Source organism: Phyllobates terribilis, unplaced genomic scaffold (genome assembly GCF_046119375.1).
Source record: "Phyllobates terribilis strain yellow unplaced genomic scaffold, ASM4611937v1 Scaffold_2__4_contigs__length_985480577, whole genome shotgun sequence".
In the NCBI taxonomy this organism is placed as follows: Eukaryota; Metazoa; Chordata; class Amphibia; order Anura; family Dendrobatidae; genus Phyllobates; species Phyllobates terribilis.
The window spans coordinates 335,711,935-335,728,993 of record NW_027362762.1 but is presented as its reverse complement, the minus strand read 5'-3'; the positions used below and the strand labels follow the sequence as shown (position 1 = coordinate 335,728,993).

The 17,059-nt window shown below is 39.7% G+C and overlaps 1 protein-coding gene across 1 annotated transcript in view; it reads right to left on the bottom strand.

Annotated features, from left to right (window-relative positions):
- The window catches only part of GABRB3 (gamma-aminobutyric acid type A receptor subunit beta3), a 279,637-nt gene that overhangs the window by 14,112 nt on the left and 248,466 nt on the right, over positions 1-17,059 (bottom strand). Inside the window, exon 8 of the mRNA XM_073664539.1 lies at positions 7,400-7,644. Within this exon, the coding sequence (XP_073520640.1) occupies positions 7,400-7,644 (245 nt within the window). The remainder of the gene's footprint in view (positions 1-7,399; positions 7,645-17,059) is intronic.

Here is a 17,059-nt window from a genome sequence, read left to right as displayed (position 1 = left end):
GCCATGTCACGGGCATGCTCAGTACAGAGAATCCTGGACTTAGGCCTCAACAGCCCTGTCTCCCTCCGCAACCTGTCCTTCATGTTGCTAGGAACAAAGACCCAAGAGACAACCTGTACGTCTCGTGGACCAGCTAGACGTTGAGACTGATGACGATGCTGCGCAGCATCAGCCCCAGCTGGACTGGAATGGGAGACCAAAGAAGGTTCTGGACCCATTTCGAATCCAGCAAACACCCGATGCCTAACAGGTACCTACCAAGAAGCATGGAGGAGGAGATGTATTGTGTGGGTGATTTGCTGGTGACATTGTAGACTATTTTTTTTTTAAATCAAGGCACAATTACCAAGCATGTTTACCACAGAATTTTGCAACAAATTTCGCCATCCTGTCTGGTTTGCATTTGGTAGTACAAACACTGCAACAGGACAAAAACACAAAACACACCTCCAGGTTATGCAAGGGTTAAGAGACTAAAAATCATAAGGATTGAATGCTGCATCAGAGGACATGACCTGCATAATCACCTGATCTCTACCCAATTGACATGGTTTGGGATGAGTTGGACTTCAAAGTGAAGGCAAAGCAGCCAGCAAGTGCTTAGCACCTCTGGAAACTCCTTTAAGACTGGTGAAAAAGCAGTTTATGTGGCCACCTGATGAATCTGCTTAAAAGAATGCCAAATGGTGTACAGCTGTCATCAGAGTAAAATGGTGGCACTCTCAAGAATCTGAGCTTTAACACAAATTCTTGTTTGTCTGACACATGTTACTTTACTCCTTGTTTCCACATATGTGTTTCTTGCTGGTTTTGCTGCCTTCAGTCTGAATCAACAATGTGAACATTCCAATAATAATAAGGAATACAATAGCATGAACAGGCATGTCCAAACTTTTGATTGGTACTATATATTAAGTTGTACCTTTCCTTTCAGGTAACTTTTCAGAATAAGCTGTTGAGTGTGTGTACATGAGGTATACTTCTATTTTTGCCTATTATGTGACTTGTATCCTGATTTCTTCAGGACTTTTTCCCTCTTTAGGATTCTTCTCTAATTTTCAGTTCTCTCTAAGCTAATAGGTGGAGGGCAACTGGTATGATATCTCCCATCCACAGTACACAGAAAAGATAGATTCCTGCTCTCCTTTCTTTGTAGAAAGCAGACATAAGCAGCAGTATGGAAGACATTATACAGCAGTAGTGAGCGGTGTGGCTGTGAATTCAGCAATGAAGTTTAATGCTTTCACTAAAAGCAGCAGAATGATCTACCTGGGCTCTCACTAGGTTAAAGCACCACGCCAGTGATTTTATTTTACCACTAGAGTGGTGGCACTAATATAAGTTCCCTGTCCCTAGTATTGTACTTACCAGCTGCAGTCTTCATCTGTTATTAGCGCCACTCCGGTCCTCTACTGCAGGTTGTGACCTGCAGGATATCTCCAGTGTTTGCTGGAGTAATTTGGAAGTCACTTCTCAATGTAAGTCTATGAGAGTCAGAATGAGGCTCTCAAAGACTTACATTGAAAGCTTGTGACCATTACTTCTGACTTCCGGTCAGTCAGAAGTTGTGGTCACAAAATAGTGAATCAGGACCAGAGTGGTGCTGGAAACAGGTGAAGACTGTGGCTGGTAAGTACAATACTAGAGTGAAGAAACTCCGATTAGTTGCACCACTTCAGAGCTGAAATTAAAAACACCACTAGAGTGGTGCTTTAATTAGCTTTGATTCAATCATTTGTTTACCGGGCTTGTGAAAAGTAGAATTTGTGTCTGAGATGGGGAATTTGAGTAATGATACTTTCTGTATAGAACCACTTCAGAATACGTTAATAATATATAGGCAATGGGAAATGAAAACGCTATATACAAGAATATGGCAAAGTGGCAATTATACACATTATCAAAAAATGGGTATTGATTTACATAGCAATACATAAGAAAAGAACATGTGAAGAGCTGAAATGTCCCGCTCTACAATTGTGGCTTCATGTAGACTTAGACTAAAGGGATATTTTACACATTTAGGTTAGAGGAATTTAGAGGTATGTTTTGTCTTAGCCACTAGACCCTTTTTTCACGTGTCCCTCAAAAGGTTGGGGGTACACTGGTTGAAAATGTTTGATGATTCCATTCATTGGTCTTCTTTTCAGTGACCTATATTCAATATATTCATGTACATATAGTGACAACATGTGGGCATGAAAAAAAAACAATCACTGGGACTTATCTTAATTTATTAACCCCTTTACAACCCAAGGTGGTTTGCACGTTAATGACCAGGGCAATTTTTACAATTCTGACCACTGTCACTTTATGAGGCAATTACTCTGGAATACTTCAACGGATCCCCCTGATTCTGAGATTGTTTTTTCGTGACATATTGTACTTCATGATTGTTGTAAAATTTCTTCAATATCACTTGCGTTTATTTGTGAAAAAAAACAGAAATTTGGCGAAAATTTAATTTTTATGCCCTTAAATCAGAGAGATATGTCACAGAAAATAGTTAATAAATAACATTTCCCACATGTCTACTTTACATCAGCACAATTTTTTTTTATTAGGGAGCTACAAGGGTTAAAAGTTGACCAGCGATTTCTAATTTTTCCAACAAAATTTACAAACCCATTTTTTTAGGGACCACATCACATTTGAAGTCACTTTGAGGGGTCTTTGTGACAGAAAATACCCAAAAATGACACCATTCTAAATACTGCACCCCTCAAGGTGCTCAAAACCACATTCGAGAACTTTATTAACCCTTCAGGTGCTTCACAGGAATTTTTGGAATGTGGAAGAAAAATATGAACATTTAACTTTTTTCACAAAAATGTTACTTTAGACCAAATTTTTTTTATTTTCACAGGGGTAACAGGAAAAAATAAACCCCAAAATTTGTTGTGCAATTTCCCCTGGGCACGCAGATACCCCATATGTGTGGAAAAAACACTGTTTGGGCGCACGGCAGTGTTCGGAAGGGAAGGAGCACAATTTGACTTTTTGAATGTAAAATTTGCTTGAATAATTAGCGGACGCCATGTTGCATTTGGAGAGCCCCTGATGTGCCTAAACAGTGGAAAACACCCACAAGTGATGCCATTTTGGAAACTAGACCCCTCAGGGAACTTATCTAGATGTGTGGTGAGCACCTTGAACCCCCAGTTGCTTCACAGACGTTTATAACATGGAGCCATAAAAATAAAATTTTCAAATTTTTCCCACAAAAATGTTTTTCAGCCCCCACTTTTGCATTTTCATAAGGGTAACACGAGAAATTGCACCATGCAGATTGTTGTGCAATTTCTCCTGAGTAAGCATATACCCCATATGTGGGGGAAAACCACTGCTTGGGCGCACAGCAGGGTTCGGAGGGGAAGGAGCGCCATTTGACTTTTTGATTGTAAAATTTGCTTGAATAATTAGCGGAAGCCATGTTGAGTTTGGAGAGCCCCTGATGTGCCTAAAAAGTGGAAACCCCCCACAAGTGACACCATTTTGGAAACTAGACCCCTCAGGGAACTTATCTAGATGTGTGGTGAGCACCCTGAACCCCCAAGTCCTTTACAGAAGTTTATAACATGGAGCCGTGAAAATAAAAAAATCAAACTTTTCCATAAAAATGATGTTTTAGCCCCAATTTTTTTATTCTCACAAGGGTAAGATTAGAAAATGGACCCCAAAAACGTTTGTGCAATTTCTCCTGAGTATGCCAATACCCCATATGTGGGGAAAATACAGTGTTTGGGCGCACGGCAGAGTTCAGAAGGGAAGGAGAACTGTGTGACTTTTTGAACGCAAAATTGTCTGGAATCAAGAGCGGACGCCATGTCGCATTTGGAGAGCCCCTGATGTGCCTAAATAGTGGAAACCTCCCACAAGTGACCTCATTTTGGAAACTACACCCCTCAAGGATTTTATCAAGGGGTATAGTGAACATTTTGAACCCAGAGGTACGACACAGAATTTGATAACATTAGGTCATCATATTGAATAAGTTGTCATTAGTCTTGAGCGCAAGTGCTCGCTACTTGAGTTTGCATTGGGTACTCAGGTATGCACCATGTATCACGGGTGCTCGAGTGACATGTTCGAGTCCCCGCCCGCATGTTTCATGGTTATTAGACACCCAAAAAAAACATGCGGGGATCGCTCGTGCATGGCAGGCAATCCCCGCAAGATTTTTTTGGCCGCGAAGCATATGGGGCGGAGACTCGAGCACCCGCGATACTCAATGCATACCCGAGCACCCAATGCAAACTCAAGTAGCGAGCACTTGCGCTCAACACTAGTTGTCATATCGTCATCTTTTTTTTTTCACTTTTGAAAAAAATCCCAACCCTAACCCTAGCCCAACCCTAACCCTAGCCCAACCCTAACCTTAGCCCAACCCTAACCCCAACCCTAGCACAACCCTAACCCCAACCCTAGCACAACCCTAACCCTAACCCAAGAGTTTATTTTTTTACGCCGTTCCTCGTGCGGTATAAGTGATTAGACGACTTTATTCTTCAGGTCGGTGTGACTACAGAGAGACCAGAATCATATTGGGTTTTTATGATTGACAGCTATTACACACTAAAAGACGCATTTTTTTGTAAAATCTAGTTTTCGCATCGCCATATTTTGAGAGCTATAATTTTTCCATATTTTGGCCAACAGAGTCATGTGACAGCTTGTTTCCTGCGGGATGAGTTGACGTTTTTATTGGTACCATTTTCAGGCACGTGACATTTTTTGATCGCTTTCTATTCCGATTTTTGGGAGGCAGAATAAACAAAAGCCAACAATTCAGGAATAGTTTTTTTTTTAATTTTTTTATTCTGTTCCGCGTGTGGTAAAATTGATAAGGTAGCTTTATTCTTCGGATCAGTACGTTTACAGCGGTACCACATTTATATAATTTTTCTATGTTTTGGCGCTTTTACATAATAAAAGCAATTTTATCGAAAAATAAAATTTTTGCATAGCTTTATTCTGAGAGCTATAACTTTTTTATTTTTCGACTGATGGAGCTGTTTGGCAGCTTGTTTTTTGCAGGACGAGATGACGTTTTCAGGGGAACCATTTTTATTTATATTCGTCATTTTGATCGCGTGTTATTCCATTTTTTGTTTGGCAGTATGATGATAAAGCATTGTTTTTTGCTTCATTTTTTTTTTTTTTTTTACCGTATTCACTGAAGGGGTTAACTAGTGAGACAATTTTATAGGTCATGTCGTTCCGGACGCGGCGATACCAAACATGTGTACTTTTATTTATTTATTTATTTTCCATAATAATATTTATTGATGGGTACATTATATTTTTATTTTTGTGGATTATTTTTTTTATTTTTAATTTTTATATTTTAAAAAAATATATATATTTTTTTCACTTTCTGACATTTTTTTTTACTTTTTATACTTTGTCCCACTATGGGACTTTCACTTTTTTTATTCTGATCGCCTGCATAGCACAGGAATATAGCACCATCCCTGTGCTATGCAGGCTGTCAGCGCTGCACAGGGAGAAGATAGTTTGATCATGCACAGCGCATGACCAAACTATCTTACTGCTGTCTGGTGACCCCGATGTTGTCATGACGACATCGGGTCGTCATGGCAACATCCGGGAAGCCGCGGCAGACAGCGCTGGAGGCCGGAAGAGGAGGAGAGTATTGCGATCACCTCCCTTTGCCACCGCAATGCTGCGATCGACTTCGATCGCAGCATTGCGGGGGTTAATGTGCCGGGAGCAGTGCAGGACCGCTCCCTGCACATAGTACCGGGTGTCAGCTGTGACAATCAGCTGACACCCGGCGGCGATCGCGCCCACACAGCCTGTGTGCGGGCGCGATCGCAAAGACGTACTAATACATATCAGGCTCTTAAAGGCCAGGGCGCAGATACGTATTAATATGTCTTGGGCTTTAAAGGGGTTAAAGAAGCCCTCCTCCCATCAAAGTTGTTATCCTCTTAATATATTGCAGTCATCATATGATATAGTACTGTGTACTTACAATTGCTCATTTAGCCTTTCTACCTAGATAATTCTTCTATATTCTCCGCTCTATGTAGAAACAGGAAGTCTCTTGTCCCTGCATGACTTATTCCCCTCTTCAACTCCTGACTCAGCTCCTCCCCCTGCCAGGGACTTTTGCAGTAACTCATGACTCATTCAGGGAAAAGAGACTTCATGTTTCTACATAGAGCTTAGAAGGATTCAGCAAGTCTGTTTTTAATCACGTGATGTCTCAGACCTAATGGAAAAGAGAAGAATTAGCTGGATACAAGGACAAAATGATCAATTGTAAGTACACAGTGCTATTTAATATGATGACTGCAATATATTAATAGGATAAAAACTTTGATGGGAGGAGTGCTTCTTTAAATGTAAATGTCTCTTAATGTGGTGTTGTTTTATAGGATTTGCTGAACAAATGGAAGTGTCTCTTTCTGTAACTTGTTTAATATAAAGATTTATATATTGGAGTGCCAAACTTATTGCTTTTTTGAGCTATTTGGTGGAAACCATGATGATCAGACAGGCACACATAATTATTATTCACCGTTTATTTCTGTTCACTGAGCATGCCATTCAGATCCTGTGTTTAGCTGCTGAGTTTACAATGCTGACAAAATTGTCAGACCTGAATATGCCAGGCGTAAAGTATACACTATTTCTCCTTCTTATCAGACCGGAACTGATTAAATAAATGTTTCAACTATATTATTATTAAATGATGGAACCAGGCACACATGGCGAACTGCATGAGAGCATTGACTGTATTGCCTAAATTGAAATTTCAGTGAAGTGGTGATTTTGTTTACTGCTGCAGAATGTATTGTGTTCAGATTTATTACAGGACATGTTTATTTTAAAAGTGCATCGGAAGAGATTGCACATGCTTACGGTTTTAGATCTGAGACTGTATTTGATTGTATTTCGCTCTTGTTCATAAAGAGTGCAGCATTATAAATGGTGGGTTAATGCGTACATTAGATTAGTACTCTGTGACAGAAAGATGTGCTATACTTGCAGACTGCCTACTCTAAAGACTCCCTGGAGTGTCATGGCTTTGGTAATTGATGGTGCAATGACAACTATGATGGATCTTGACAGATCCTATTGTCTTCTAATTTGTCCTTCAGTTTTATCTGGGTCTCTGTGTTTTTCCTACAGTGAAAAGTTGACGTTGTACCCCATTCTTCTTAGGAAAAAGCAAAAGATATCTGACACAGTGGAGCCTAGGGGTATTAGAAAAGAGCCTAAGGGATCACTTTTAGGTCAAAAGGTATCGAAAAGCGCAGTTCTTTACCCTTTAAACATTAAGCATTGTTCTGAGGGTTCTATCTCAACTACCAAGGACAGCATCATAAAAATGTGCAATTTGATCTAAATACAGTAAAAAGAGTTTTACCCGGTTACTTTCAAACTTGGAGCGATCGTTATTTGCCTTAGCTGTCTTCTCTGCAAGTTTCTTTTGCATTTGTGGGCCTCTTCCAAAAAAAATGTAGTTGACAAAGGCATACTCAAGCAAGGCCAAAAATACAAATACAAAGCATCCCATCAAATACATGTCAATGGCTTTAACATATGGGATTTTAGGTAATGTCTCTCGGAGATGAGTGTTGATGGTTGTCATAGTCAGTACAGTAGTTATACCTGAAAAAGAAACAAAGTTTCAATATAGTTATTAACACAGATACATTTATTAAAATAAAGAATATAAGTAAATCAAAGAAAAATAGACACTTTAGCTGCAGCTGATCACCTGTCACTACTTATGTGCATGTTTACTTGATAAATGCTCCTTTTACTTGGTGTTTTTCATGGCATTTCAATAGGGATTAAGTTAAGCTCTAAGGCTACGTTCTCACAATGAGCTTTTGGTGAGTTTTTGATGTTGTAGATTTTCTGCACCTATTATGCAAATTATCTTACTTGCTTTTTTTATTGTGTTTTTATCACGTTTTTGACCCTGCGTTTTTTGTCTCTTGTTGATATGTCATGTTTTTAACAAAGCTGCTTTGGTTGTCATACTTCCTGGTATTTGGCTTTGATAATATTTTATTGATATAGTCATGTGCAGATTACATGCGCTTTTGATCCGTTTTCATCGCAGAAATGCACTGAAGTCTATGGGAAAATTCTGGACATAAAACTCAGCATACCTGCAACAGAGATTGCTATGTTTCAGATTTGAAACACACATCGCAGGTCAGTTTACGCTGCATAAAAAAAAGCACAGTGGGCATGAGATTTCTATAAATCCCATCCAATTTGCTCGAACTGTGAGATGCTGCATTTTTCACACAGTAAAAATAGCAGCGTCAAAAACTCACCCAAAACTCACCATAGGCACGCAGTCTAAATGCTAGGGCCAGATATTACTTTAAAGTTAATATTGAAATATAAAATGAACTACATACGTTTTTTGGGGGGGGTCAGTGAAATTTATTTCAAGACACTACATGCACTGAGTATGTATTTTTTTCTTTAAATTTTAAAGTAGACTTCTCTATAGAACTTGAAAAACACTGGAAAAACAGCATTTTACAAACATGAAAGACCACCAGAAACAATTATAAAACACTTGAAATTATGTTGTATTTTACAAGACAATAATTTATGCTGAACCAAAAAATGCGTAAAGGGGACCTTTCTGCATGATGAGAAGCGATCTTCCAAGAAAATAACACAGCTTAATTTGGGGGTTACATGGCATTTCTTTAAGATCTTATATACACAATGTTCAAGATACATTTTTTGATGCCAGAAGTAGTTGGTGCAAGAACAAACATTTTGCAGATATACAATATACCAGGAAAGTCCCTATGGAGAGGCGAGTCCTGTTTAGGTTTTCAGGGCCTATTAGCAAACCATATAGGACCCATCCAGGCTTGGGACCACTCTCTCCAAAGGCTGCATAGCAGTCACGTTGCTATGTTTCATATGTCCATGACACCGGTGAAGAATTTGCTGAGAAGCTTTGTGATGATCAGCTTGCTTCTGACAAAACATCTATTGACCAGTATGGTAACACTATATTAATTGACCCGCTTCTACATTGTTCACTAGATTCATAGATCCAAAGAAACACAAAACTGCACCAAACAAGGCCTAAGAATGACACATTTCTTGGCCACTAGTACATTCGGTAACTTGCTAGACATTGATCTTTCTTTATGTGCACAATGTGTTCGGAGCTGCAATATCTCGGCTTCAAAATACATTCTGTACTCCTGTTACTTGTCACAGCAAGCAATAAAATAAAGCAAGGCGATTACACAGTTTAAATGCAGTGCTCTTTCTTTTTTTAACTTTTTAACGCTACTCTAGGCAATGTTGTATCTATTCTATACTGATCTGGGTTATACTGACACAAACCTTTCCTACATAATGAAAATTGCAAATTATAAGCTCAAAATTTATGAGCTTTCATAAAAATATTAATGATGTGAAGAACAGATCTGAAAGGCAAACATTCACTTATCCGCGTGAGGCAGTAAAATGATAAACACTACCGGCAGGGATTGTTGACATTCGGACCAAATAGCATTACATTTAGCTAATGTGGATATTATTTATTGTATAGTTACTTCCATTGTAAAACTGTCACTGAAAATGTAAACAATTTTGCCCGACACTGGCATTTTGTTAGTTTTTATTGCTCTGTGTTTTCTAATCAATCTGTCACATGATGGGAAGTACTAATTCAGATCGTTCAGCAGAGTTAGAAAACTGAATTTCTAATGTTACTGCTGGAAAAACGTGGTTATGCAGGAAATTTTACCAGGCTGAGCAAAAAAGTATTAAATATATCAATGATTGTAACTGAAAGTTGAAAGCGAATGTGTATATAATACATAAATTATTGAAATGGTTCAATAGTCTAGCTAATTAAAAAAAATGTCGTTGCTCAAACATAAAAGTCTTTGAACAAAATATAGAACAACATATATAAATAGTACAGCAGTTGAGTATATCATACTTGACTTAGATTATAAAATTGTTATGCATCCTTTTCTGCATCCAATTTGCCGTTTCCAATCCACATTTTTGTTTTCATTATGCCTTTATGACATAATTACAAATTTAAAATAGCCTCAAATTGCTTTCTTTTTTAACAAATCCTCCCGAGCTATCAACCTTCATCTGTTCATGAAAACCGGAATACAGAGTAGATGCAGATCAGCACTAGTACCCCATACTTGCACATATCAGTGATAGATAATACCTCTATGTTGTATAGCCCCCACTAGAAATAATTATAGCATACTTGCAGCCTTTTCAACATTTGCTTTCCAGTAGATGAGGGGCGATAGAGCACACATTTTTATTTGCCTACCTTCAACCACTTTTGGTAGGCCTCAACGATGTCTTTCACCTGCCCCATTGCCCCATTCCTACCCCTTAATATGCCTCTGTATGCCAGAAGTTGACTAAACTGCAATGAAAACATTGGGAAATGCTGCTTTTCTAGAGGTTCCTGGATGATTGTGCGGTGTCTGGGAAACTTGCCAACAATTCAGAAAGAAATACACTTCTTCCAGGAGCCTCCTAGACGTCTGGGAGAGTTGGCAAGTATGAGTTACAGATGAAATTGGCTTCTGCTACTATATCATTGTGTTATCACTTTCTAGGCAATATTAAATAGCTGTTAGGTGATTTGAGATGATTACATGAAACTCATAATTAGAGATGAGCGTTGTTCGACTCGAACTGTTCGCCAATCTCAAATTCGAGCTGTTTTGGGTGGTGTTCGAGCCATTCGGCGAACACGAACGATTTGAAAAAAATTCGGCTGTTCGAGGTTATGTTCGATAACTGTTCGTGCACCAAAATCATAACTGGATTTTTTCTCAGTAATGATGAAAATTAATGTTAATACGCAGTTTGAGTGTACAGCGGGGCGGGGAGAGGGGCAGGGGATGGATCTCAGCAGGAATAATGAAGATCTCCATTTTTTTTTTCTCTTTCCCGCATTTACAGTGGGGAGGTGCAATCTGTCAGCCTATCAGCAGCGCACACACGGAGCGAAGTGCTTTTTTTCACACAAGCAAGGGCATGTGTCATTGGCTGTGTATGTCACATGTCCTTGCCCTATAAGACCCAGCCATTTTCCCTGTCGCCACCATTTTCTCACTGCTGCAGCTGCGTGTTAGACGGCACCGCTGTTGCTGTTGCGCTATACCGTGTTAATTTAAAGCCAATTTTCGCACAAATCTACAGATAGCTTGGGAGTAGGGAATAGTTGTGATTGCAGTCCTTTTAAGGACTAGGTTACAGCATTTCCTATGACTTTTATCAGGCAGGTCTGTGCTCTTAAATAGATAGGTTGTGGGAGTAAAGACTAATTGTAATTGCAGTCCTTTTCAGCACTAAGTTACATCAGTTCCTATAAGTTTTTGCCAGGCAGGTCTGTGCCAGTGCTGTGTAAGTTTTTTTCACAGCATTTGGCTCAGCTAATCCTTTTTGGCTTATTGCAGAGTGTGTTAGTCAGTGGAGTAGCCTATCTGTGTTGCAAGCTACACCACCTGCGTATAGAATACCAATTTTTTTACTGCACCTAGTGAAGTAAAACCTTTTGGGCATAGCATCATTCTATTAGTCCATCTATACTGACCTCCATAAGGTTGCAAAATGAATATAATTTTTTTCTGCATCTAGCTCTGAAAAAATATTTGGCCTTCTAGCTGTGTGTGGGACTTGTTCTATTAGTCCATCTATACTGACCTCCATCAGGTTGCAAACTGAATATAATTTTTTTCTGCATCTACCTCTGAAAAAATATTTGGGCTTCTAGCTGTGTGTGGGACTTGTTCTATTAGTCCATCTATACTGACCTTCATCAGGTTGCAAATTGAATATAATTTTTTTCTGCATCTAGCTCTGAAAAAATATTTGGCCTTCTAGCAGTGTGTGGGACTTGTTCTATTACTCCATCTATACTGACCTCCATCAGGTTGCAAATTAAAAATAATTTTTATCTGCATCTAGCTCTGAAAAAATATTTGGCCTTCTAGCAGTGTGTGGGACTAGTTCTATTAGTCCATCTATACTGACCTCCATCAGGTTGCAAATTAAAAATAATTGTTATCTGCATCTAGCTCTGAAAAAATATTTGGCCTTCTAGCAGTGTGTGGGACTTGTTCTATTAGTCCATCTATACTGACCTCCATCAGGTTGCAAATTAAAAATAATTTTTCTCTGCATCTAGCTCTGAAAAAATATTTGGCCTTCTAGCAGTGTTTGGGACTTGTTCTATTAGTCCATCTATACTGACCTCTATCGGGTTGCAAATTAAAAATAATTTTTATCTGCATCTAGCTCTGAAAAAATATTTGGCCTTCTAGCAGTGTGTGGGACTTGTTCTATTAGTCCATCTATACTGACCTCCATCAGGTTGCAAACTGAATATAATTTTTTTCTGCATCTACCTCTGAAAAAATATTTGGGCTTCTAGCTGTGTGTGGGACTTGTTCTATTAGTCCATCTATACTGACCTCCATCAGGTTGCAACTTGAATATAATTTTTTTCTGCATCTAGCTCTGAAAAAATATTTGGCCTTCTAGCAGTGTGTGGGACTTGTTCTATTAGTCCATCTATACTGACCTCCATCAGGTTGCAAACTGAATATAATTTTTTTCTGCATCTACCTCTGAAAAAATATTTGGCCTTCCAGCAGTGTGTGGGACTTGTTCTGTTAGTTCATCTATACTGACCTCCATCAGGTTGCAAATTAAAAATAATTGTTATCTGCATCTAGCTCTGAAAAAATATTTGGCCTTCTAGCAGTGTGTGGGACTTGTTCTATTAGTCCATCTATACTGACCTCCATCAGGTTGCAAATTAAAAATATTTTTTATCTGCATCTAGCTCTGAAAAAATATTTGGCCTTCTAGCAGTGTGTTGGACTTGTTCTATTAGTTCATCTATACTGACCTCCATCAGGCTGCAAACTGAATATAATTTTTTTCTGTATCTACCTCTGAAAAAATATTTGGCCTTCTAGCAGTGTGTGGGACTTGTTCTATTAGTCCATCTATACTGACCTCCATCAGGTTTCAAACTAAAAATAATTGTTATCTGCATCTAGCTCTGAAAAAATATTTGGCCTTCTAGCAGTGTGTGGGACTTGTTCTATTAGTCCATCTATACTGACCTCCATCAGGTTGCAAATTAAAAATAATTTTTATCTGCATCTAGCTCTGAAAAAATATTTGGCCTTCTAGCAGTGTGTGGGACTTGTTCTATTAGTCCATCTATACTGACCTCCATCAGGTTGCAAATTAAAAATAATTTTTATCTGCATCTAGCTCTGAAAAAATATTTGGCCTTCTAGCAGTGTGTGGGACTTGTTCTATTAGTCCATCTATACTGACCTCCATCAGGTTGCAAATTAAAAATAATTTTTATCTGCATCTAGCTCTGAAAAAATATTTGGCCTTCTAGCAGTGTGTGGGACTTGTTCTATTAGTCCATCTATACTGACCTCCATCAGGTTGCAAACTGAATATAATTTTTTTCTGCATCTACCTCTGAAAAAATATTTGGGCTTCTAGCTGTGTGTGGGACTTGTTCTATTAGTCCATCTATACTGACCTCCATCAGGTTGCAAATGGAATATAATTTTTTTCTGCATCTAGCTCTGAAAAAATATTTGGCCTTCTAGCAGTGTGTGGGACTTGTTCTATTAGTCCATCTATACTGACCTCCATCAGGTTGCAAATTCAAAATAATTTTTATCTGCATCTAGCTCTGAAAAAATATTTGGCCTTCTAGCAGTGTGTGGGACTTGTTCTATTAGTCCATCTATACTGACCTCCATCAGGTTGCAAATTGAAAATAATTTTTATCTGCATCTAGCTCTGAAAAAATATTTGGCCTTCTAGCAGTGTGTGGGACTTGTTCTATTAGTCCATCTATACTGACCTCCATCAGGTTGCAAACTGAATATAATTTTTTTCTGCATCTACCTCTGAAAAAATATTTGGGCTTCTAGCTGTGTGTGGGACTTGTTCTATTAGTCCATCTATACTGACCTCCATCAGGTTGCAAATTGAATATAATTTTTTTCTGCATCTAGCTCTGAAAAAATATTTGGCCTTCTAGCAGTGTGTGGGACTTGTTCTATTAGTCCATCTATACTGACCTCCATCAGGTTGCAAATTCAAAATAATTTTTATCTGCATCTAGCTCTGAAAAAATATTTGGCCTTCTAGCAGTGTGTGGGACTTGTTCTATTAGTCCATCTATACTGACCTCCATCAGGTTGCAAATTAAAAATAATTTTTATCAGCATCTAGCTCTGAAAAAATATTTGGCCTTCTAGCAGTGTGTGGGACTTGTTCTATTACTTCATCTATACTGACCTCCATCAGGTTGCAAACTGAATATAATTTTTTTCTGCATCTACCTCTGAAAAAATATTTGGCCTTCTAGCAGTGTGTGGGACTCATTGTATTAGGCCATCTATACCAAGCTCCACCAGCTTTTAAATTAATAATAATTTTTAGCTGCATCTAGCCCTGAAAATAATTTTTCTTCCCAATAGTGGTAGCAATACAAATATGGGGCGCGCTCCTGGCTTACAAAAATTTACGCTTCATAACAAAAAACACCAGCCTAGCGCACTGCATTAATAAGATGGCATCATCGTCTCTCCCAGTGCTAGGCCTACTACCCAGGCTAGCATTCCTGTGCCTAAAACACAATGTATGGGTCCGCGCTAGCCACTATGCTGGGGGGTCTAAAGCTGCTGCTAACGCTTTATAACAATTCAATTGGCAGATTTTCACAGAGCTCTTCCACAACGCCCACCCATCGGGCAACAGTTGCACACCTTCCCTATGGGATCTAGTGGCGAATAGTTGATGCCATTAATCAGAGCGTCAGTTGCCCCGTCGATGTGGCAAGCATACGGTAAGGCATGGGAAGAGTGGACATGACTAGTAGCAGGCAGAAGGGTTGACCAATGTGAACAAGCCAGATCACAAGTCACCATAGAATTTCTCCACCAGCTAATGATGAGGGGCATATCAGGGGCGTCAGCGCAGCGGTGTCTGACTGGAGTAGCATTTCACTTCCAACTACTGAATTGGGGAGATGTGACAAAGATTCATCATCAGACAATCCATAAAAGGGTGGAAAAGGGGTCAGCCAAGTCAGGAGTGTAGACGTCCCGTCCCGTGTCACTAAAACTGATTTCTCACATCATATCCCTAACACAATTAACATGACACTCACAATTTGAAGCAACACTACTGTCTACTGCATTTGTGATCGCCTTCTTCGGGGCGCTATGCATAAGCGAATTAGTCCCTCAATCCAAAATTACCACCAGTGGAGGCTTATTACACCAGGACGTAGTCATAGCCAATAATGCAATACGTCTACGCATACACAAATCGAAAACGGTTCCAGCGGGCAGGGGCTCTTGGGTACTTCTACAACCCACAAACGGTACACTGAGTCGGGTAACAATAGTAAAAACATATCTAACCATCAGATCACAAAGTAATTTCTTCCTATCACACATTGATGGAACACCATTATCAAGATACCAGTTCCAAGCTATATTTAATAAATGCATAACATCGGCAGGGAACCACCCCAAAGATTACGGGACACACTCATTCCGCATAGGCGCGGCCACGGAAGCAGCAAGAGCAGGACTGTCAGAAACGGAAGTTCAGAGGATAGGGAGATGGCGATCCACGTGTTTGGCAAGATACATAAGACTGGACTTGTTATCCTAACGTGGTTTCTTTTGCAGGTGATGCTAAGCCAACAGTGTGGGTGATAGGCCACTCGTATATATATTGGGCAGAAAAAAGGGCGAAAGTCCGCCCAGGTGGGAGGAAATTAGAGTTTCATAACACATATTTCAACTGGAGAGGTATTAGAGGCCTGCTATGGCCACAGGTACTAATGGAGGTAATCAAGGTAGGGAGAGAGGCAAGATGTCCGGTCATCTTAGTTATACAGGCCGGGGGAAACAACCTAGGTCATCACAAGAGCGCATAACTAATGGCAATAATGAAACTAGACACTGAGCGCTTCAGAGAATTTTTCACAAAACTAGCTATAGTATGGTCAGTGATTGTGCTGATAGCGGTCATCGAACGGACAAGGCGGGTAATAAATATTCGGATGGCAAAATTTAGAAGAGACAGAGGCGGTGTAGTGGTATGACACCGACAACTGGAAGGAGATAAAGCAGGCCTCATACGGCCCGACGGTGTTCACTTAATGGATATTGGACTGGACATATTCCTGTCAGGACTCCAGGACGGAGTGGAACAAGAGTTAAGAGTGATGGGTGGGGGTCAGAGTCCTGCATACGAGAACGCAGGAACCTCCGTGGCCTGGAAATAGAAAGGACATGTTGGAGAGTTACACTTGTTGGCCAAGTTGCCGGAGTGGAGACCCAGGGCATGCTGCAACAAGCTGAATTATTTTAGAAATAAAATGCCTTTCTAATGGAATGAGTATAAAGAGTTAATAAAGCTGTGACCGATCCTCACCCATCCAGTTGTAAGAGTTACATTATTGTATTGTCAAGGAAAGGGGGGCGGTAGGGGGGCTGAGCGTCTGGGTTTGGTTGGGGGTCCCCACAGTCTGCCTAGGCTAGATGCATTTAAAAATTCTTATTAGATACACAGGCGGTGCAGCTTGCTTCGCAGCTGGGCTACTACGCCCAAAGTATTGCCTAGGCTAGATGCAATTAAAAATTCTACGCTGACTAGCAGACACTGAAGATTTGGAGCAGACCTCTGAGTAAACAGCTCTTCAGACTCAACCATCTGTGTTACCCCAAGCCATAGTGTATGTAGTTTCTTACAGCTAAAATGGAGGGGGGGCGACCCAACCCACCTGGAATTGACGATGCCAACGTCACGTAAGACACAGCAAGGGGACTCCAAAAAGAGTCTCCATTTTTTCCCAAAATTGTGGCACAGACACCACTTAACACTAGAACGCATACCTGGGGCCTCGCAGTCCCGCCCTGTTAATTGTTTTCTATTTTCTGCAAGATTACTTTAGTTAGAATTTTGAAACTCTAGGTATTCT